At 43.9% G+C, this 20,398-nt stretch overlaps 1 protein-coding gene across 1 annotated transcript; it reads right to left on the bottom strand.

Moving 5' to 3' along the window:
• Window positions 1–425: 425 nt before the first annotated feature.
• Window positions 426–20,033, bottom strand: SDR16C5 (short chain dehydrogenase/reductase family 16C member 5). Its single transcript, XM_004768795.3, has 7 exons — window positions 19,909–20,033; window positions 17,227–17,573; window positions 12,475–12,606; window positions 10,114–10,213; window positions 7,982–8,126; window positions 7,206–7,331; window positions 426–4,954 (listed from the first exon to the last, which is right to left on the bottom strand). Exons 2-7 carry the CDS (start codon window positions 17,557–17,559, stop codon window positions 4,861–4,863), a joined length of 930 nt encoding a protein of 309 aa, XP_004768852.1. The 5' UTR covers window positions 17,560–17,573; window positions 19,909–20,033; the 3' UTR covers window positions 426–4,860.
• Between the last annotated feature and the right edge of the window lie 365 nt (window positions 20,034–20,398).

Below are 20,398 nucleotides of genomic sequence, written 5' to 3'. Positions count from 1 at the left end.
CTAGGAGCTTGTTCAATGTTCTCTGTGGCCATAAGTGCCAAAGACTTCAAATTCCCTTAGCATCCTTGTTTTTGTCTCCTCTGTAATCTTTGGGTTTCCCTAAGTATTTCTTTTCAGAGAGAGAGCATGTGACTTATAGCAATGTAATCTGCTGCTATGCTGGGTGTCTGTTGGTGTATAGTATGGAGTGGGGAGAAAGGGAGCTTTCTATTAGCTTCTGATTAGACATCAGCCTTCCAGTGGACTTGTTTCTCAATGCTGTAACCTTCACAAATGTTCATCCAGAGGTAATAATTCCACTTCTCACCATGAAATACTAAAATACCTTTCATATACAGGTTAGAAAGTGTCAATATAATTGTAAGATAAAGAGATTTCAAGTAGTACCACACATATTTTCACAAACTGGAAGTCCAAGGTCAGAATTTAGTTAGGGGACATAGTAGAGACAGGTGTTTATTGAGTATATAACCAACCTTACATTAGGCATTTTATAATTGTCACCTCAATCCCTACAACAATCATATGAGGAATTACAGTCATTGGCAGAATTGGAAAAGGGTTTCAGAAAGTTCACCTCACTTGACCCAAGTTGCATAGCTAAACTTATTTGAATCCCCAGCTGTGACTTGGGAGAGTCTGTGACCAAGATGACTTGAATGCCCTTTTCCCCACTCTTCTAGTTATTAGATGGAGTCATGGCTACTGTAGGAAAAACTACAATCCCCAGTCTCACTAGCATCTGGCCCAAATGTTTGAAGAATGTTGTGTGGCTGCTTTTAGAAATATTCTTAAAAGACAAATTGATGCCTTTATTTCTTTAGTCTTTGTCCCTTCCTACATCTGCTGCCTGGAAAGCAGCCATGATGGTGGCCATCTTGCTGATAATAATGGACAGAGCCCAGAAGGAGGAACAGTGGACATGGTTAGAAGTCCTGGGGGTGGGGCATGATCTACACATTGAGGAATCCAAGGACAAAAACCTGACAAACATTAATAATTTGAGGAGGGGACAGCAGAACAGGACCGTAGGCAGATGATACCAAGAACAAGGGCAGAGAGGTTAATATCAGTCCTAAGAAGAAAATAAGATGTGGAGTGAAATCCCCGTTTTTCAGAGAAATCGCTGTGACCCATTGGAGGTGGAAGCAGGGTGGCTTAGGAACCAATGTGAGGAGAGGAGATGGACAAATTCCTCTAGGCTGTATTTTAGATGATGTTACCAATGAAGAGAGATTTGCTGGGATGGAGTGGGATGGAGGTTTTTGTAAAGTTAATTTATTTTTGCTAGTTTTCAGCTTCACACAGTGGTTAGTACACTGACAGGATGCAGGGAACAGCTTGGAGGTGGAGATACTGAGGTGTGGGAGAAAAGCCCTGGAAAGTACTGGAAGGAAAGTGCAAGCCACAGGGTCAACCAGAGCAGGGAGGTGAAGGCAGAAGGAAGTGCCTGTGAAGATATCAGTTTGGGTTGCTGAAGGAATTTGTCCTTATCAACTTCCATTTTCTTGGTGAGGCAAGAGAAGTTACCCTTGGGAAAGAGTGGGCGATGGGATGGGTTGTGGTGGACTTGAGAAGAAGGAAGCACAGAAAGGCCACCAGGGGGAAGAGAAGGAGCGAAGGGGGACAGATCTGCCTGGCTCTGAGTTGAGGCCCCATGGGAGATCAAGGCTAGCCTTTGGAAACTGCTAGGAGGAAGACAATGTGAGGCCAACCAATGAAGCTCAAGCCCTGCAGCAGGAACTGAGGACACGGAGCTGAGGGACCTTACCTCTGCCATCACTGCTTTACTTAGTACTGGTCCAGAGGAAGGGGGTCCAGGTGCAAGGACACTCACATTACCATCTTAGAAGCAGACTCCCCAAGGGCTGAGCACCAATGACTGGTGCACTTGTTACTGGTTTGGTCTCCAAGTTGATAGCAAACTTATGAGGGGAAAAAAAAAAAAAAAAAAAAAAAAAAGGAATCCAGGCCACGAATGGCAATCTCAGTGGCTCAGCTGTGGCATGTTCATAGCAGAAGGAAACTGTTCAGTAGCTTGGGAGGGAAGTGAGCTGGGATGTTTGAATAAATCCCAAACAGGCCACTATCCCAGAAATGAAGGTGGAGACCACCATAAGAGCTCTTCACAAACTAGTTCTGCATGGGACATTTTGCCTCATGTCAGCTCTTGTTTGCTGGCCCAAATTCTTGGTCATGTTTCTCTCAAGTGCTAACTCTTGGAGGTTGCTATTCAGGTTTTTTTGTTTTTGTTTATTTCCAAACATCTGAGTCACTCTACCTCTAAGATTCTAAATGACTTCATTTGACAAATCATGACTACCTCAGTCTTAGAACACTGAGGAGTGTAAAGATCATGTATAGCCTGGATTTCCTTTTCTATCATGGACTGTTTATATCTCCCCAAATTCATATAGTGAAGCCCTAAACCCGCAGTGTGGTGGTGTTTGGAGATGAGGCTTCAGGGAGATAATTAAGGATAGATCCGGTCATGGGAGTGGGGCCCTCATGATGGGATTAGCGGCCTTACAGGAAGAGGAAGAGGGAGATCTCCCTCTCTGCACCCACACACAAAGGAAGGGCTGTGTGAGGACACAGAAGGATGTTCTCTGCAAGCCAGGGAGAGAGTTCTCACAGAAACAAATCACCTGACACCTTGATTTTGGACTTCCAGGCTCCAAAGCTGTAAGGCAATAAATTGTTGTTGTCTCAGCTCCCCAGCCCACAGTACTTTGTTGTGGTCTAATACTGCATCACAGTGTAAAACCCAAAGGAACAGAACAAGGGCATGGTTGCACATTTGTATCCAGCCAAACTCCTTCTAATGTCAAGAATTCTTCTCAGTTCTTGAGCAGCAGCTGACTCCTGGATGCCAAATCATGTCATTCTGGATGATCTTTGAGGCTTCCACGTCTCAAGACTTGCTTAGGCATCAGGCTTTTGATCATGGCTTCATTAGGGCAAAACTTCAAGTGGAAACTGCTGGGAAACCAATGCAGAGAGCACTTGCTCCCCTTGGATGAAGTCACCTTGTTGTAGATTACCCTCTAGAACGCTGTAATTTACATGTGGTCTCTTCTCATAGAAGCTCTTCAAGTAAATCCAAATTTGTTTAGACAATTTCATGGGTACTGTAAAACCACAATTGAATTTCAGGCCTTTGTAGCAGTTCAGCCAAGATGCACTCCAATTAGAAAAAATTGCTGTTAATGTTGTGACGACGTGGTGGCTGCCCACTGTGCCCCAGACCTTTGTTCTTGGAAATCCCTCGAGTCTCTTCTTTATTCTTCAGCTAAATAGACAGGCCCCTGGAATGTACGCTTTTGGAATTGTAATAGGGGAGCAATATTGTGCCTCTCTCTTAATTAACCTTGTTAACCAAGGATTTGGAACATTAGCTGGTTAGGCTAAGAGGGCCTTTTGAGCTGCTTGGTACACGTCTGCAGTTGAGTAGGATGTCACTCTTGTGAAATAAAATGCCTTTTATTCTTCAGCATACACCAAATACCTTTATTATTCTTCGAGTAATGGTGTGATATGCTTGTTTAGAGAACTAATATGTGTAAGGGGCATAGATTTGTGCCAGGCACAATAAAACCTCAGCTATTACTTTTATAATTATAAAACAAGTTGTTGTCCCCCCCGCTTTTTGGAGGCTTTCTGCACAGACAAGAAATATAGGGGCAGAGTTGTCAGAATCACTCAGGCAGCTCAAGATAAATCAGTCCACAGTGGATTCCAGATTCTACATTCCCTGAGGCCACTGCCTTTCTAAGAGCATCTTACCCCCAAGATATTCATGACTTGTTTCTTTTGAATCTCACAGAGTCTTCTGAGGTACTTCTCATCCTTTTCTGCTCCCCACACAAAAGAAGGTGAGAGACAAAGGCTCCTGTTTTTCTCGCAAGGCAGATGCCCCTCCCAGCCTGGGAAGGAGTTTCAGGGATATGGTAATTAACATATTTTTCTTAATCTTCCTTTTATAGTTAATCTCCAATCTCCAGTTGGCCAGTTCATTAAACTGTAAGCATACAATAGATCTGAAATGAAGGCATCACAGATGAATGCCAATTCATAGACCTGTCCATTCTGTGGAAAAATATAACATGAATCCCACTCTGAAATACTAAATTAAACATTTGAAAGTAATCACATGAATATGTTTTCCAGTCCACTAGGCAGCAGTTCATCTAACTCAGTGGAACGTCATTTTCCGAATAAGAAGCAACCATTCTTTAATCTCTTCTAGGGAAAAAAAAATGCTCCAACACAGAATTTGGTCGAAAATCACTGTCTACTAAGTTCATTCAGGGAATGTGCAGGGCACAGTGGCCCCTGAAATACCCTGAGTGGGACTGGTATGTAGTCTGAGTACCTGGGACATGTAGAACAGAGCATTTGTATGGCTGGCTTTGGAAAGAAGGACATGGGACTCAAGGTGACAGGGAACCCTGAACTCTGTGTCCTCTGTTTAGAGGGCATTCAAGCAAAGTACTCATCCATCCTCTTCACTCCTCACCGTACCCTGCTGCAGGTTCAAGCAAAGCCACCTCTTCTGCTTGGGCCTCGTCCCCAATGACCAAAGTGAAGGGCAGTTCATGAGAGACAGGATTCATTTTCTTAACAAATCAGTTGCAAGCAGAAATGACAAAAATAGGCTCTTCCTTTTTTTAACTAAAACAACAACAACAACAACAACCAGAAAGCAGATAGGAACATTATTTTCAAAGGTATTGGTTGAAAATAGTCCAGAGAGCAGAGAAAGAATGGTACTTGTAGTTTCCAGATACACTGTTGGACAAAAATGCTTTTCTTGAAATAGGATTATGGAATGCCGGGTATCAGCCATGGAGTTGGTCTTTAGTTTTTCTTGTTCTTGCCAACAAAGCTGTCCATCACATTAAAAGCGCCCATATAGTCAGCCGTAAGCACTGCCATCTTGACAGGCAAGATACTAAAGAGAACACAAGAGAAGTTTTCTTGGTTACTATCATGGAAGCGCCTCGACCAACTCGGCTGAGATGCAGGGTCACTGACTTTGCTGCAGATGGGAGTCACTGGCATGTGCACACATCAGTGTGCGTGATTTAGGACCACTTGGGGCTTGTCCACTATATGGGGGGAACTGGCTCAGGGCCTTTCTAACTCTTCTGGCTTTATTTACGTTTACTCAACTCACTTCTCACATCGGTTTCCAAAGCTTCACTGCACTACATCATGATTGACAGGAAGCAGTGAAGCCTTGTGGAGTCGGATAAGCCTAGCTTGGATCCTAGCCCTGTCACTCACAAACCATCCCAGGTCCATTACTTAACTCTTGAGCCTGTTTCTTCTGGAATCAAATGAAGTCCTCGGTCTCTGTTTCTGGCACTCCTGTGGGATTAGATAGGTCCCAGAACCTTTGGCAAGACCTAACTAGGACTGCTCATCTCCATGCCTACTCACCGTTCCCAAGACAGCACAGACCCCACCCCTCTGACAGTCACAATGCAGAGCAAGGGGAGGCACATTAAACCTAAGACCTGTCCTCAGAGTAGAGGAAAGGAAAGGACACTCAGCTCACTGTCCATCTGTGGGCTCTCTAGGATGTCACATTTTACCTTGTCCATGATCCCTCTCCTAAGCAACACACTGAACGGCCAAACTCAACTTGCATCACCGCCTGCCTCCTACTCTTAGATTTCTCTTTCTTGCTTTCTTGTTTCTTCCTAGAACTTATGACTACCCAGCATGCCTTTTCTTTTACTTAACTTTTTTGTCTGTTCCCTGCCACCCACCCCATAAGAAGAAAATTTCAGTGAAGGCAAGGACTCTTTTCTCTCTCCTTCTTTGCTGTAACCCCGGGTCCTAGGACGATCAGCAATTTGTGGCACACATTAGGCACTCTTTAATGCTTACTGAATGAATATTTGAGGGAATGTGTGATGTCATCCCCTTTACTGAACTTCTTGCTTCCAAGTACTTCTCAGGAACTATGTAGATCTTTCATATCTTATAAAAGTAAATATAACCTCTATGATTATTCAAAAACATTAGAAAAACTAACTCCTCTGTTCTTTACACTTGGCATTACTATACCACATACTTCTATCGATTAAGCAACAGATAGCCACTCTCCTGTGAATGCCCACACTGTCCTAAAAATTGCGTGACGCTCACTAATCTACAAGCTCGAACAAGCATTGACTTCTAAATCGTAAACAAGAAACTGGCTGGGAGAATAAAGGGCATGCTCAGAGTCACAAATTTAGTAAACCGCAGGATCATAATCCCAGATTTCAAAGTGCTTGTCCAAGGTCCTTTGCCCCGCCTCCCAGAGCCTGTCGGCTCTATCTCTCTTGTGAAACCTGGTCCGTGAAAGGACATAGGAATGATTTTGGTGCGTTGTGCAAAGTAGATACAATTAACAGGAAAGAAAAAGGCATTTCCTTATGTAAGAAGGACAGTGGCTGCCAGCCATACTATCTATGTTCAAATAACTCAAGAACTGCTGTCAAGAGGGAAGGAATTAGTCATAACGCTAAGGGCAAAGATAGAGTCAGTGAACGTTAAAACGAGACACATTTCAGTGCCATGGAGGAAAGTGGTTCAATCACGGAATATGTTTCCTTGCAAAGCAGAAACTTTGATGGGGTGGGGGGTGCTGTATAATTAGAATGTGAATCCAAATGGGACTAGAGAGGGTAAGCAAATATGCCCTTGGGTGTTTTCAAGAGGTGGTTATCTTTTTAGTCCCTACCGCCAATGCTTTTAACCCTCTTATACTTCAAGTTTATCCTTTATTGCCAATTATATCCATACTATAACTTCCTGAAATGTTTGGCTTACTGTCTGCCCTTGATTCTGGGGATCTGTACTCAAGAAGTGTGGACACAATATCTGTTCCAATGCAATTACTCTGTGATACCCACAAGAAGACCATCTATCCTAAAAAAAAAAAAAAAAAAAAAAAAAAAGACTTCGATCTGTCCACAGGTCATTCAGTAAATGCACTTCTCTCTGACAATCATGCAATACTAAGGTGGCTGGCAGGATCCAATTCCATCTTCTAGGCTCTGCGAATTTGAGGTCATGTTGGCAGACAGGCACAAGGAAGGGATCCAAGGGCATTCACTTAACAGATATTTTTAAAGTGGCTCCTCCTGGTAGGAGAATGAGTTGTTGACTGGCTCGTTAGAGAAGTAATAGGAAGCTGATACGGTTACCTTTTTAAGAACAACACGAAGGATATAAACTTTGGCACATTTAAGTATACTTTGTCTGTCAGGATGCCATCTACTATCTTGTCAGCTACATACTCTGGTTCCAGAAGGGGTAACAGGAAAGGACGGCTAAGGAGTTAAGAAAAAAAAATTATAAATTACTAAAAAAAATCTTATAGATTAGGGATAAAAAAAGGCTGCAAACATTAGCACTTATTTACTTCTTTCCCTTCTAGATCTGATCGATTTCTCTCTTTACTCCTTTATTATCAACATGCTAGTGACAACTTAACTTTAAAATGGCAAATGATGCTCTAATTAACACACTGATGATACAATATATGTATCTGCATGAAACCATATTAAACAACTTCCTGACATCTCCACAAGATGCAGAATTAGGTATCTGTGCCCCCCATCCCCATGATTTTCAGTCTTGCTGTGGGATCAGTCAGGGAAGAGTGCAGAATGGAGTTTGGTGGCAGAAAGAAACTATGGCCAGGAACGCTGCAGGGGTGCTTAGCAGATCTGGCTATGGCGTGGGGTGAGCTGGACCCGGCCTTCATAAACCATCCCATTAAACCATCCCAAACCATTAATAAACTCAATGGCTTAATCACAAACACATTTGAAGAAAGAAACAATTCTGAAATCACTTATAAATCCAGCTGGATCCTACAAAATACCTTTTTAAAACAACATTAATGAATAGAACAATATAAAATAGTCAATCATTTTTAAAAAAATGTCATTTCTTTGAAATCAAAGGACATACTTACGCAGTAGAACAACCTTCGAACATTCCAGTTTTTATAAAAAATGGGCACACAATAGTGGTTTTGATCCCCTTTAGTTTCTGGACTATTGTTTCCATAAATACAGATTCAGCAAATCCAAAGGCTGCAAATTTACTTGCACAGTAATCTGAAAAAGGCAAACAATGCCAATGTATATTCCAGTGTTTTTAAGCGGCATTACATTAAGCTTTCCTCATAAACACGAATACACACGGAGAATAGGACAGTCATGTCAGAGTTCTTATTTTGTATGATCTTGGTCTGGCCCACCGGAGGAAGTAAGGAATGCGTGGGGAGGAGCAGCGTCACCTAAAGGTCTGTTGACAAGGACCAAGTGCCCTCCGGGAGATGCAGGGCTTCGGGGAGTCCCCTGCGGGTCACCCTGCTAGACTTTACTTCCACACTGACGAGAGGTCAGACACTGGGTGAACTGTTCTGTGGAGCATGACATGTGTGTCCAGTCCCTGACTCAAAGAGTTTCAAGAGCATCAGGGCAGGGAGACACACAGAAGAAGAAATGAAATAATAAGGGATGCAGGAGTCCAGGCAAGAGAGATCACCATGGGTCATGATACTCAGATCAAATTTTCTTCTAAGTATTCTAACTATATTCTAACTAAACCTCTAACTTTCCCTTTGTTGGAGAAAAACAGACTGGCAAACGTCAACGTCTACTTCTTACCCATCTTGAGAATGCAGCGGGAGTGGGAAGTGGCATCAATGTCAGTTTTGAGTTTTCTGTCTACAATCATACTCACGCCAAGTGAACACCTGAATCTTGAACTCACAGAACACTTGGAGAAGAACCGGCATTTAAGTGGACTCTGACTCTCCTTTTCCTCACAAAGTCAGAAGAGGCAAATGAGCCATCCTTCCTCTGGGGAGAGGCAGCCACTACAACCAACAAGAGTCACGTTCCTAGACTGCGGCGGGTTAGACAGTAGAGGAAGGGAAGGGGAGAGGGGAGTCCCGAGCAGCTTCTAGGATCACCTGAGTCGTGGGGCATGAATGCACCTCATTGAGCCCTTGCATCTCTGAAATTCAGATGAGCAGAAACAACCCGGACTCAGGCAATCTGCATTCTACATAGCACTCCCACTGATTATGAAGCAGGGAGCCAAGACCCACACCACGGGAATTACAAAAGTCTTACACATGCTTCTAGGGTGAGCAGGGCGTGGAAGAGTCTTGTATCCTAAGACAGAGATACTGTGCCAGGAAAAGGATTCATAGGCACTACAAATAGACCAGCAGGAGTTCAGAGACCCACAAGGTCACAATAAAACCTAGTGAACTCTAAGAAGGATGGAGGAAGGGGAGGACCGCTTATGGGGAGATGTGTACAGATGCATAACATTTGGGGTGACTGATGGTTCTGGGAACTCTATTCCCATAATGGAGCTGAACTGTGCTTACCATCTTGAGCTGAGAGTCTGCAACCAGTGGGAGAGCAGAGAGGTTAATTTTAGATTTCTTGGACTGGAGAAACTTTCTTCACATGCCCAGCAGAAGGAGACCACTTAATGAAAATTTCAGAAGCCAGAGTGCTTCTCCTTACCATCCCATTAACAGGGCCAGGGGTCCCCCAGATAGTGACTATGCTAATCACTTGCATAAATAGAATTTATCAGTAAGGTCTCTCTTTTCCTCTTTAATTTTTATTTGTTTGTTTGTTTATTTATTTGACAGAGAGCTAGAGAAAGAGAGAGGGAGAGTACATAAGCCAGTGGGGAGAGGCAGAGGGAGAAGGCAACTCCTGGCTGAGCAGGGAGCAGGGAGCCTGATGCAGGACTGGATCCCAGGACTCTGGAATCACAATCTGAGCAGAAGGCAAACCCTTAACTGACTGAACCCCCTGGGGCCCCTCTTTGTTTTTTGAAAGCCCAGGAGATTGCGCTGACTTAATCATTCTAAAGTGCAGAGTTCACCTGCATGTAAGCAAATCTGATAGGCAATTCCGCTGTACCATGTTCTCAACCACTTACCTTATTGAATATGTTTCTTAATTTATAACCCTTTATCATTGGTACATCAAATGAGTGCTGATTGTTCAGAGCTAAGTAAGATAAAGTTATAAAACTTTTTGCAACTGCTAAATAATACATTTCTCTTACCTGCCAGTTTATTTATTCCAACTAATCCAGCTGAACTTGAAATGCAAACCAAATGTCCATGCTCATTAGCGATCATAGCAGGAAGAAAGGATTTATAAGTCTAAGAAGAGCAAGAAAGAACTGTTAACATTTTACACTTTTTTCAGATGTTTATATGATCGTTGTTATGAAAAGAGTCTTTTAAGCTCATCAAACTACCTGAAGGCACTAGGGTATAAAAATGTAAACATCTGGCAAGCAAGCCTCTTAGTTTGTTCAACCTGGCAAATCAGTATTTAATGACGGCAGTTCCAATATTGTTCAAAACAACTTATTTAGACTTATATTTCATGTATATGTGACTTTAAAAAACAATATTCTGACAATAATTCAAGAAGTATGGGAGAATCTTAACTGTGGCAGGCACAACCCACACACCAGTGAGAGTACTGGAGATATGATAATTTAGATTTATATTGCCTTTTTTCACCTCTTGGATCATATTTGGATTTCAAATTTTTCTGAACGTTGTGCACAGGACATGCCACTATTGGCTTTGGTTTAAAAAATCACTTTGTTTTAAAGTTCGTCTCTACTTCTTTGAATAATGGTTTCTAATTTCGATTCCATGTCAGCAGAGAGGATATGTTAGAAAGAATGGGTGTGTGCTGTGTCTCAGTAATATAGAGCACCTTCACCTTTGATGTGGGACCTGTGGGAAAAAGAAGGTAAAGGAGAGAGAAATGAGCTTTGACAGAAGATATGTTCTACAACACAGAAATAACTCATTACACAGGAATACTTGCATATTTCAATGAATTTCTATTTCATATTTATTTTCACACTTGAATCATATGAGTAAATACGAGAAAAGGGATCTCTTATAGAAGTCAAATGACCTTTGCGTGCATCACAATGACTTTCCACGTGATAACTAACACTTAGAGGCGGAAAATCAAAGCGAGTCCACAGCAAAGCATAATGAAAAGCTCCCTGAGTTCTGATGGTCTGAGGTGAGTCTCTTTACTTCTCCCTGGGGACGCATCCCTTGGGAGCATGGCCACCAGGAGCCCTCTGACCCACTAGCAATTAAGTGCCTACTCCATGCAGGGCTCAAAGAACGTATGCAGACTTGCCTAGAAAGAGTGTCCAGAGTGAGAATGACTGGGGTCAGGGACACCAGGACTCTGGGGACAATTAGAGGAAGAGAGAGAAAGCAGGGAAAGAAGAGACCCAGGAAGAAAAAGAACACAACAGTAGTGGAGACTATGAATGAGATGATGGTTTTGTTTTCATTCTGGCCTAAGAATCTAACTTCATTCTAACAAAGGAGAGGGATATTTGGGACAAGAACACATAAGTCACTTGCAGTAGCTCCCAAAGAAACACGGTGCTCACTTAGTTCAGAGTCTTTCCGTCTTTCTCCTGAAAACAACACAGAACACCAACAATACCACCAGCGCCAGGACACTTTTGGTGAAACGAGGTGACAGAAACCGACAAAGTCCAAATAACATTTGAAGGCTGCCAATGATGGCAGGGCGGGGAGTCTGCCGGGGAGGTGTAAGGAGGGTGGAGGGAGCTCAGAAGTCTCCAGCAAATACACCCTCCCAGCAGACAGCCACCCAGGGCAGTGGGGCAAAGAGGCAATGGGGGGCATGCCTGTGGGTGGGGACGTGTGGCAAGACTAGGTTCAGCAAAAGCTAGGAAAACCCAAATTCTGCAAGGGGCACATCATATTAGAAGTCAGGGGCTATGATCCTTCATGTCCGCGGCACCTGTCCTGTGCCCTTTAATGTCACCCAGGCTACGGTAGAAACTCTCTTTTCCTTGATTAGATACTGAGTGAGGTGACTGCACATCTTGGTTTGCCCAGAATAGACCTGATTAATGCTTGTTTATTAATAATGTTCTCTTTCACCTTCTCTTTTCAATCATCATCATTATTATTTTTTATTATCTTTTCCACTTTCAAAAGGGTTCCAGTTTTGGGAAATTAAAAGGTCACCTTTGTCAAGTTTATGTGATGTCATTTCTGTGTAGCCTTGAGCAAATCTTTTAACTCCTCTGATCCCTTATTTCACTGAGCTATTTCAAGGGTTATACAGGAAGTGCCTAGGACAGAACCTGATATAATCAATAAATGACAGTAAAACCATAGGACAGTTGTCTTTGCAGGATTTCCGAGCAAAGGCTCACACAGGTGTAGGTTAAGTTGGATCCAGGGCGGGGGAGGGGGAGCATCGGGGTCAAGCAGGAGAAATCTGAAATTGAGAAGTCCCTGCTTTAGTTAGAGGTGAATAAAATTGTAAGAAAACAAGAGGAAGGTACTTCTAAATTCAGAGTAACTTTAGATTTATTATGAGAAGAAAAAATAATTACCCATAAATGTGCTTTAAAATTCACATCTAAAGCCTTTTCTATCAACTCGTCTGGGCAGTCGAGGAAATTTTTGCCTGTCACGACTCCGGCATTGTTGATTAGGATGGAGACATCGCCAACTTCTTTTTTAACCTGCATTGAATAACAAGAGCAACACACCACCCATGGAGTAATTCTTTCCATGATCTAAGCGTAAATTTCCATAGTTTTACAGGCTTCTTATCCTAGTTAACTCAGATGGAGGTTACGTACTCTGCAAAGTATGCTTTATTTCCTCTGCTGAGTGTACAGTGCGTCAGAGATCCACGTCTGATGTTTTTCTTCTCAGTTCTTCCCCCCTCCCTAGGATGGTTCCAACACTGCAGGGCTACTTTCCTTAACAGAGCAGTTAGAGCCATTCTAGTCCCTCTTTCAGGCTCCAGGTAAGTAGAGGTTATTTCAATCACTGAGGAGGGCATTACAGTCATGTTATATAAATCCAGACCCAGCACACACCGAGATGGGGCGGAGTAGGAAGGCACAGAGGAAGCATGACATTTCTAAACAGGTTTTATGCACACGCCACAGCTCAGAACCTGTCTGTCCTGCTTATACCAACTAGCTGGCTTTCTTCCCCTACCACAGCTTCTAGGTATTAAGATATGTGAAGGGAGGATTAGAGTAAGCCCCATTTGCTGCTGTAATGCTGGCCAAAGTAGGTACTCCATAACTTGTATTTAAGAAATATAATTTCTGCGTGGGACCTTGGAGCCTTTCATTTATAGTAAATCTTTAGCTTGTAATCTTGGCTATTATGGCAGAAGTGAGTGCAGGATTTTTCAGGATTGGTGCCATGAGATGGTGGTATCTATCCCTTTGTTCCTTTCTGTGCTTAGAATTCCATTCCTGTAATTTGTATCCTAAGCAGGCGCTCTGCCCCCCCCAATCAGAGAGAACCCCTGGTTGCAGTTGCCCTGTGCTGAACAGGAAGCTCACAGCAGTACCCCTTACAATGCTAGCTGTGTGTGTGTGTGCATGCATGTGTGTGCCTATGTGTGTGTGTGTGTACAGCTCTCTACATGGATGGCACATTCTGGCACAGAGCAGGAGGTATTACTGAAGCCAGGTGGAAGCTACCACCTCATCCACTGCTCTGGAAGGCCTGAGCCCCAGCAATGAGGGTGGCATGGTAAGGATTTCTGAGCCAACCAGAGTGGCAGTCTAGGGAAAACTGAGGATGAAATAAATAGGACCAAGGAAACCTCACCTTATGGTAGCATTTTCAGATAAAAGCACTGGAAATAGATCAGTTTTATTTGGAGAGTGGGTAAAATATTTAGTCAAATTCAAGCTGAACAAAAGTCAAGGCTAGAAACAACTAGCCCCACCTAAGGCAAAATTGGATACAGGCTTCTGGTTACAGGATGAATAAATCACAGGAATAAAATCACAGCAAGAGGAACATAGTCAGTGGTACCCTTGTGGGATGGCAGAGAGCAGCTGCACCTGTGGTGAGAATACCCTAGCACGTAGAGCTGTTAAATCACCACGATGTATGCCTGAAGCTAATATAATATTGTGTGTCAACTATACTCACATGGAAAAAAAAAAAAAAAAAAAAAGCTGGACAGGGCTGTGGACTGGAAGCCAGTAGGATAGTAGCATCAGAAGCTCATAGCCTTGCTCAGAGTCAGGGATGGCAAAGCCAGAAATGACATCTCAGAGAAATAAACAGATGTGTGTGTCCACTGCCCCCTCTCACCTGAATAAAGCATGTTATCATATACTTGACAAAATTAACATCAGACTTTAATTTCAAAATGGCACCTGATTTCATTATCTGTGGCTTGTGTCTTTGCAGCATATGAATACTGTATCTTTATGAATCATACCTTAAATGTACTAGGCTAAGCACTTGTGATAAGATTTTTCATGTGAATAATCTTTCTTCCTATTGCCTTATCTGTTTTGTATATAGGTTTATATTGCTTTATCTGTTTTGTATATAGGTTTATCTTTTCCCTTTTTTTTTTTTTTTAAAGGATTATCTTGCTCCAAAGTCTGCTTTGCTCTTTAAATTAGCTTGGAAAGACATCACGAGTATTCAGCCTCTACCACATTAGGGGAAAAAAAAGGTTTAATTGTATGAGACATATATTTAAGTATTACTGACCAATGATAACCCAATAAAATGCTCGTCCATGCAATCAGAGTAAGCTTGTTTGCACTGTGTTGTTTTATAAGAGACATAGGGTAGCAGCTAAGGGAAAATGCAACAGACTAGTTTTCTTTCTTTCTTTCTTTTTTTTTTTTTTGCATTCATTATTCTCCTCATTGTAAGAATGTGGCAACAGTGTGTTCAACCCTGAATGACAAGTCTAGTGAGACTCCCACATAAGCTGGGCCTGCCTGCTGGTGGAGATTTCTCAACAAACAACCCAGCTATAATAAAAGCCAGAAGATTGGGCACCTGCGTGGCCCAGTCGATTTAAGTGTCTGCCTTCAGCTAAGATCATGATCTCAGGGTCCTGGATCAAGTCCTACATGAGGCTCTCTGCTCAGCAGGAATCTGTTTCTCCCTCTCCCTCTGCCTGCTACTCTCCCTGCTTGTGCTTTCCCCTGCTCTCTCTGATAAATATATAAATAAAATCTTAAAAAAAAAAAAAAGAAAAGAAGGAAAAGCCAGAAGATCGTGCAAGTCAGCATCTCACTTTAAACTGTCCAAGATGGCTGATATGAACTTCCCAACCAGTACTCATTAGTGGTGGTGGGCAATAAAGAAAGGTCTGCTTCTACTAGTGATGACATGGTTTAAAAGATGAAATGATCCTGAAACTTGACCTTGAACATCAGGAAGCAAAAATAAACCTTAAAGAATTCTCATAGATGTCACAAATAAGCCCCCTCCTCCCCCCCGCCACTGTTGAACCAATGCAGTCAATTGATTCTGATTTGACTTGTCTAAGGGATCAGTCATTAAATGTAGTCAGGACACTTCTACATGCCTCAGCAAAGGTAAACAACCATGACACAGCCCCACTCTCATGTGTTTATTGTTTTGCTTATTGTTTAAAATAATTGCTTACCTTGGTTGCCAAGTAGCAAACCTTCCTGAACTTAGTGTCAAACTATGATCTGAGGACACTAGCTTTCAAAGTTCTTGGGGTCTGTGGAGATGACACAATGTCCTACTAATCTGAAACCTTTCATCATGATCACTGCTCTCTGGAATACTTTTAGAAAATCGTTTGGTATCTTTCCTCTCTCCAGAGGAAGAAGTGCAAATGGCCAGTTTATGAGTGAAGAGTAGTTTGCTTCCCCTGAATTCCGAAGAGCACCTAATCAACTCTTCTTAAGACCCATAAGTAAGAAAAGCTGAATAATGAACTGGTAATATGTACCATTTGACCATTTCTGAACCAAGCATGTTGGTCAGAACTAAGCCACAGATATGGGGAAGAGGTGGTTATTTATAGAGTGCCTCATATTAGCTTGCTAATATTAGTTAGCTTGGATGGTCTTCAGTATGTGAATATGAACCGAAGATTGCTTAAGAGTGGCTACAGAAGTTGTTTGCAGTCAGCATGAGGGGACAGGCCAGGTGATCATCGCTGTAAGCGCACAGACATTCATCTGTGAGGTTGGCACTTTGAGGGAGGCACTAGCTTGTCAGGTTGGGGTCTCCAGACTGTATGGGGCTCCGTGGGACTGGAGATGGTAGTCACAGATGTATAGAATTTAAAGACAAATTTCAACAGAAGCTGCACACTCACCTGCCAATGACTTGCCAATCTTACCACTAGGAAGTAAGGTGGGAAACAGCAAGGGTATTTGAGGTAGGGGCTAGAAGCTGTGTAAGAACTTTCCAATAGGGCTGGGCTGCTCTTTGCAGGCCAGTCTGGTTCCTTCTTTCTCACTAAATTGGGGAATTCTGGGGGCCGCCAAAAAGGTGGCTCAGGAGAGTGATGAGCGGAGTACTCATGCCGATGGGGGTATAGAGAAAAACCTTATGAGGGAAAAGAGGCAGCAAGTAAGTACCTGCCTTGATGAACAACAATAACAACAAAAAACCTCTTACCACTGCTTACTGGGGTTTTGATTTCCTTAAAGTCTTCTTTAAATGTGCAGCTGTATCATCACCAAAGGAGCAACTGTGGTTAAGCATCTTTAGGATGAATGAAATATTCTGATTTTCTTATGATTACTTAAGAGAAATACACATTCAAATGAAAGGCACTGTGGTGTGGTAGAAATAGGGAGTTTCAGCTCAGACCGGATATGGGTTCAAGCCCTGGCTTAGTCAAGGGCTAGCTCTGGGACCACTGAGAGGTTATTCATTATCTGTATGTCTCCTTCCTCCTTCAAGAAGAGGGCCACCCTCTACCTCCTATACTGTACCACCTGGTTGGCAGGGCCAAGTGTGTACTATGGAGTCAACAGACTCAAGGCTGAGCTGGATCTTTGCTACTTAGTACCTGTTCCTTAGGGGAGCTACTTACCTCCCTAAGCCTTGGTTTTCTTATTTGTGAAACGGAGATAGTCATGGACCTCACTTTATAGGATTAGGATACAATACAGCTGGGGTGTTTCATGTGGTGTATGGTATACAATGACAATTCACAAATCCTAATTCTCACTCCCCAAAACTTTTTCAATTAAAGGGAAGTTGGAGACAGATAAAGCTGCACTGAGCAAGGCAAAGGGACAGTACACGCGAGTGTATCCGTGTACAGGGCTTACTACCCCCAGGGAACAGCAAGACACAAGATCTACCTGCTCGGCCACTCTGTATATGTTTTCCCGTTGGCTGCAGTCGCAAGTGTAGGCATAAACTCTCGTGGCTCCAGCTTCCCGGACCATCCTGCACGTTTCCTCGTTCCCCTCCTTGTTAATATCCCAGAGAACCAGCACGGATCCAAGGCGGGCAAATCGGAGGGCCAAGAGCCTTCCCAGTCCGCTCCCAGCTCCAGTGATGAGCACGATTTCACCAGCAACATTCTTCCGTGGTTTGGGGATGATGGTGAAAATCAAAGACTCCAGAAAAGCAATCATCGATTTTCCTAAGAAAACGACCAATTCCTTGGATGACTTCAGGCTGGAAGCCATGTTGTGGATGAGACCTGCAAAGGAAGAGAGACCCAGATAAAGCCATCCGTGACCACTCCCTCTGAGTGTGTGGACTACATGGAGCTCATGTTTTCTGAGATAGCAGAAGAAACTGGGACGTGTTATTTAAGCTTCTATCTTGGTAGCAGACTCTGAACTTAGACACAGGGACTGTGTCTTGTCCAACTTTCATTCACAGAACCAAGCTGGGCCCATATCTGAGTAGGACAGGACAGAATGTTCCCTAACCAGGAACTATAACCTCACCAATATTTGACCTGAAGGAAAAGTTAATTCTTTCTCAGAGTTAACCTTTCTTCATAATAATCCCAAGTCCCGCTGACTGCTTTTATGTTCAAAGTCATAACTATATTGTAATGTTTATGTGGTAACTGCTCCCTTTCTGGTTTTACTTTTGCCTCCTTTGGGGTTTGTACTGGTATTATTTTTTTAAAGACTTATTTATGGGGGGGTCATACGTGGGGGGTTGGTGCAGAATTTGGAAGGAAGGTGACCTGAAGGGCAAGTGGTGATTTTCAGACTCTCATTTTAAGTTCAATTGTGGGATAAGTGTCTTCAGACCTGCAAGGATGAGGGTCCGCCTTCCCACAGTAATGGAACACCCTGGGTACCCTCCACAGGCAGCAGACCGGGCACTGTCAACACTCCTTCCACGAGAGGACCCACACCAACTCATCCATGCCCCCTTTCAGGCACACCACTATGAGAGTCCATGCCAGAGGGAGAGAGGTTTTTTTTGTTTTGTTTTGTTTTTTTAAAGATTTTATTTATTTGACAGAGAGAGAGAGATCACAAGTAGGCAGAGAGGTAGGCAGAGAGAGAGAGAGGGGAGGAAGCCTGCTCCCTGACGCGGGGCTCGATCCCAGGACCCCAGGATCATGACCTGAGCTGAAGGCAGAGGCATTGACCCACTGAGCTACCCAGGAGCCAAAGAGAGAGAGTTCTATTTCTCTCCTCAGTGGGCTCCAACACCATATGGTGGCTAGAAGTTTCACCACTGACCTGGGGAAAGGTTCTTAATGCCAGAGGCCCTAAACTTCAGATTCCACGGTTCAGTGCTGGCATGATGTAAGACCTGGAGCAAGGTCTTACCACTTATCACTGTCTGGGTAGCTGCTTATTAAGTTCTCAATAGCTTGGCATCCTGAGGTCTCTCTCATTTGGGGTTTAGGGTGTCTGCTGAGTATCTGCACAGGTAGTGCGGTGTAGAGATTAAAGTTTGGGTTGGAATTCTGGATCTGCCACTGACTTTTCTGCAGACTTGGTTAAAATATTTTATCTTTTGTGCCTCAGTTTCTTTTTCTAAATAATGGGATTCTGCAGGATGCACCAATCGGGGAGCTGTGGAAGTTAAAACTTAATACAGGTAAAGTGTTAAGGTGTAATACTGTCCCCTAAGATCCCTTATGAAATTTCTGAGCAAATTGGTGGTGAGGGGGAAGGTTCTCATTGTCCTGCACACAGCTCCTTCTTTCAGGGTGTATAGGGTGGGGGTGGGGCAAGAGGAGTTGGGCTGGATTTCAGCACCTGCCAAGTTACATATCACCTCTGTCTCCACTCCTAATGCCCATAATGTGGGGGCCTTTCTAGAACAATGCCAGGACCATAACAGCAAAATGACTGGACTGGCTAGAGCTATGATTGGTGTTCCTGCTAGCATATAAATTACGATCCCTGCCCATAGCAAGGAAAGACGGTGACAGTAAGTATACTTACAAACAAAAGTAAATGTTAAGGTTCCGTTTTAGTGTAAAGACTCTGTCTTAGGAAGTTACAGAGCACATTAAATTTAATCGGGTTACACACTTTGGTGTGTAAAGGCCTGACTACTTAGTTCAAAAGCTGAAATAATTTGGGGCACCTGACTGGCTCAGTCGGGAAAGCAGCAACTCTCGATCTCAGAGTCTTGAGTTCAAGCCCCATCTTGGGCGTAGAGCTTACTTTGGAAAAAAAAAAAAAAATGCTGAACTAACTTGATGCAATGTAAACAGATGTCTTGTGCCTCCCACGCCAGGACGCAGCAAGCTGCCCGGGTGAGAGGTTTGTGATGGACTGGGCACGGTGGGGAGAGAGTGGTAGACGCGCTGGGCAGCAGAGAGCTGCGGGGCGCTCTCGCCCGCTCACTCCCAGCCTCAAGGCCGGGGCTCACCGGCCCGCGCCCTCTCTCGCAACGCCACCCACCCCCCTTTCTCAGGCTACCCCGCCACAGCTTTACCGCCGGCCGGCGGGTGGCTGGCTGGGCGCAGAGCCACGGCGCCTCGGAGGGGTGCAGCGCCACCTCCTCGCGCAGGTCTCGCCCGGCCCCGGGTCTGGACTTGGGGAACTCACCCGGGACACGCAGCCTTCGCGGTCGGTCGACAAGCAGTGATCGGACACCCGCGCCGCGTCGCAGGATCCCGGCTGCGCGAGGTTCGGGAGTTTATCTCCGCGTCTGCCCTAGGCCAAGTCCGAGGTGGGGGAGGCTCCGCCCTCGCACTGGGTGGAGCCTCCTTGGGGCCCCGCCTTGGGGCCCCCTTGACTCCGCTTTTCTTTTCTTTTCCTTCTTTTCTTCCCTCTTTTCTTCACTCCCTCCTTCCTTTCCTTTCTTCCTTCCTCCCTCCTTTCCTCCCCCACCCCTCCTCTTTTTTCCCCAGGCTGCCAGTTATAGAGGCGGGACATTCGATCGCTATAGCTGGACGCACACGGTTCAAATACAAGAATCAACCCTGGATGTTGAAAAATCCCGATATCCAGGCTGCATCCTGGATTATTAAGTCAGAATTTATGGGTTGGAAGGTTCCCCAGGTGTTTTCAAAGCACAACCGGGAGGGGTAGGGAC

The sequence above is a fragment of the Mustela putorius genome, unplaced genomic scaffold (assembly GCF_011764305.1).
Source record: "Mustela putorius furo isolate JIRA1106 unplaced genomic scaffold, ASM1176430v1.1 tig00000151_pilon_pilon_pilon, whole genome shotgun sequence".
Classification (NCBI taxonomy): domain Eukaryota; kingdom Metazoa; phylum Chordata; class Mammalia; order Carnivora; family Mustelidae; genus Mustela; species Mustela putorius.
The sequence above is the reverse complement of the archived record's forward strand: the minus strand, read 5'-3'. Positions and strand labels throughout refer to the sequence as shown.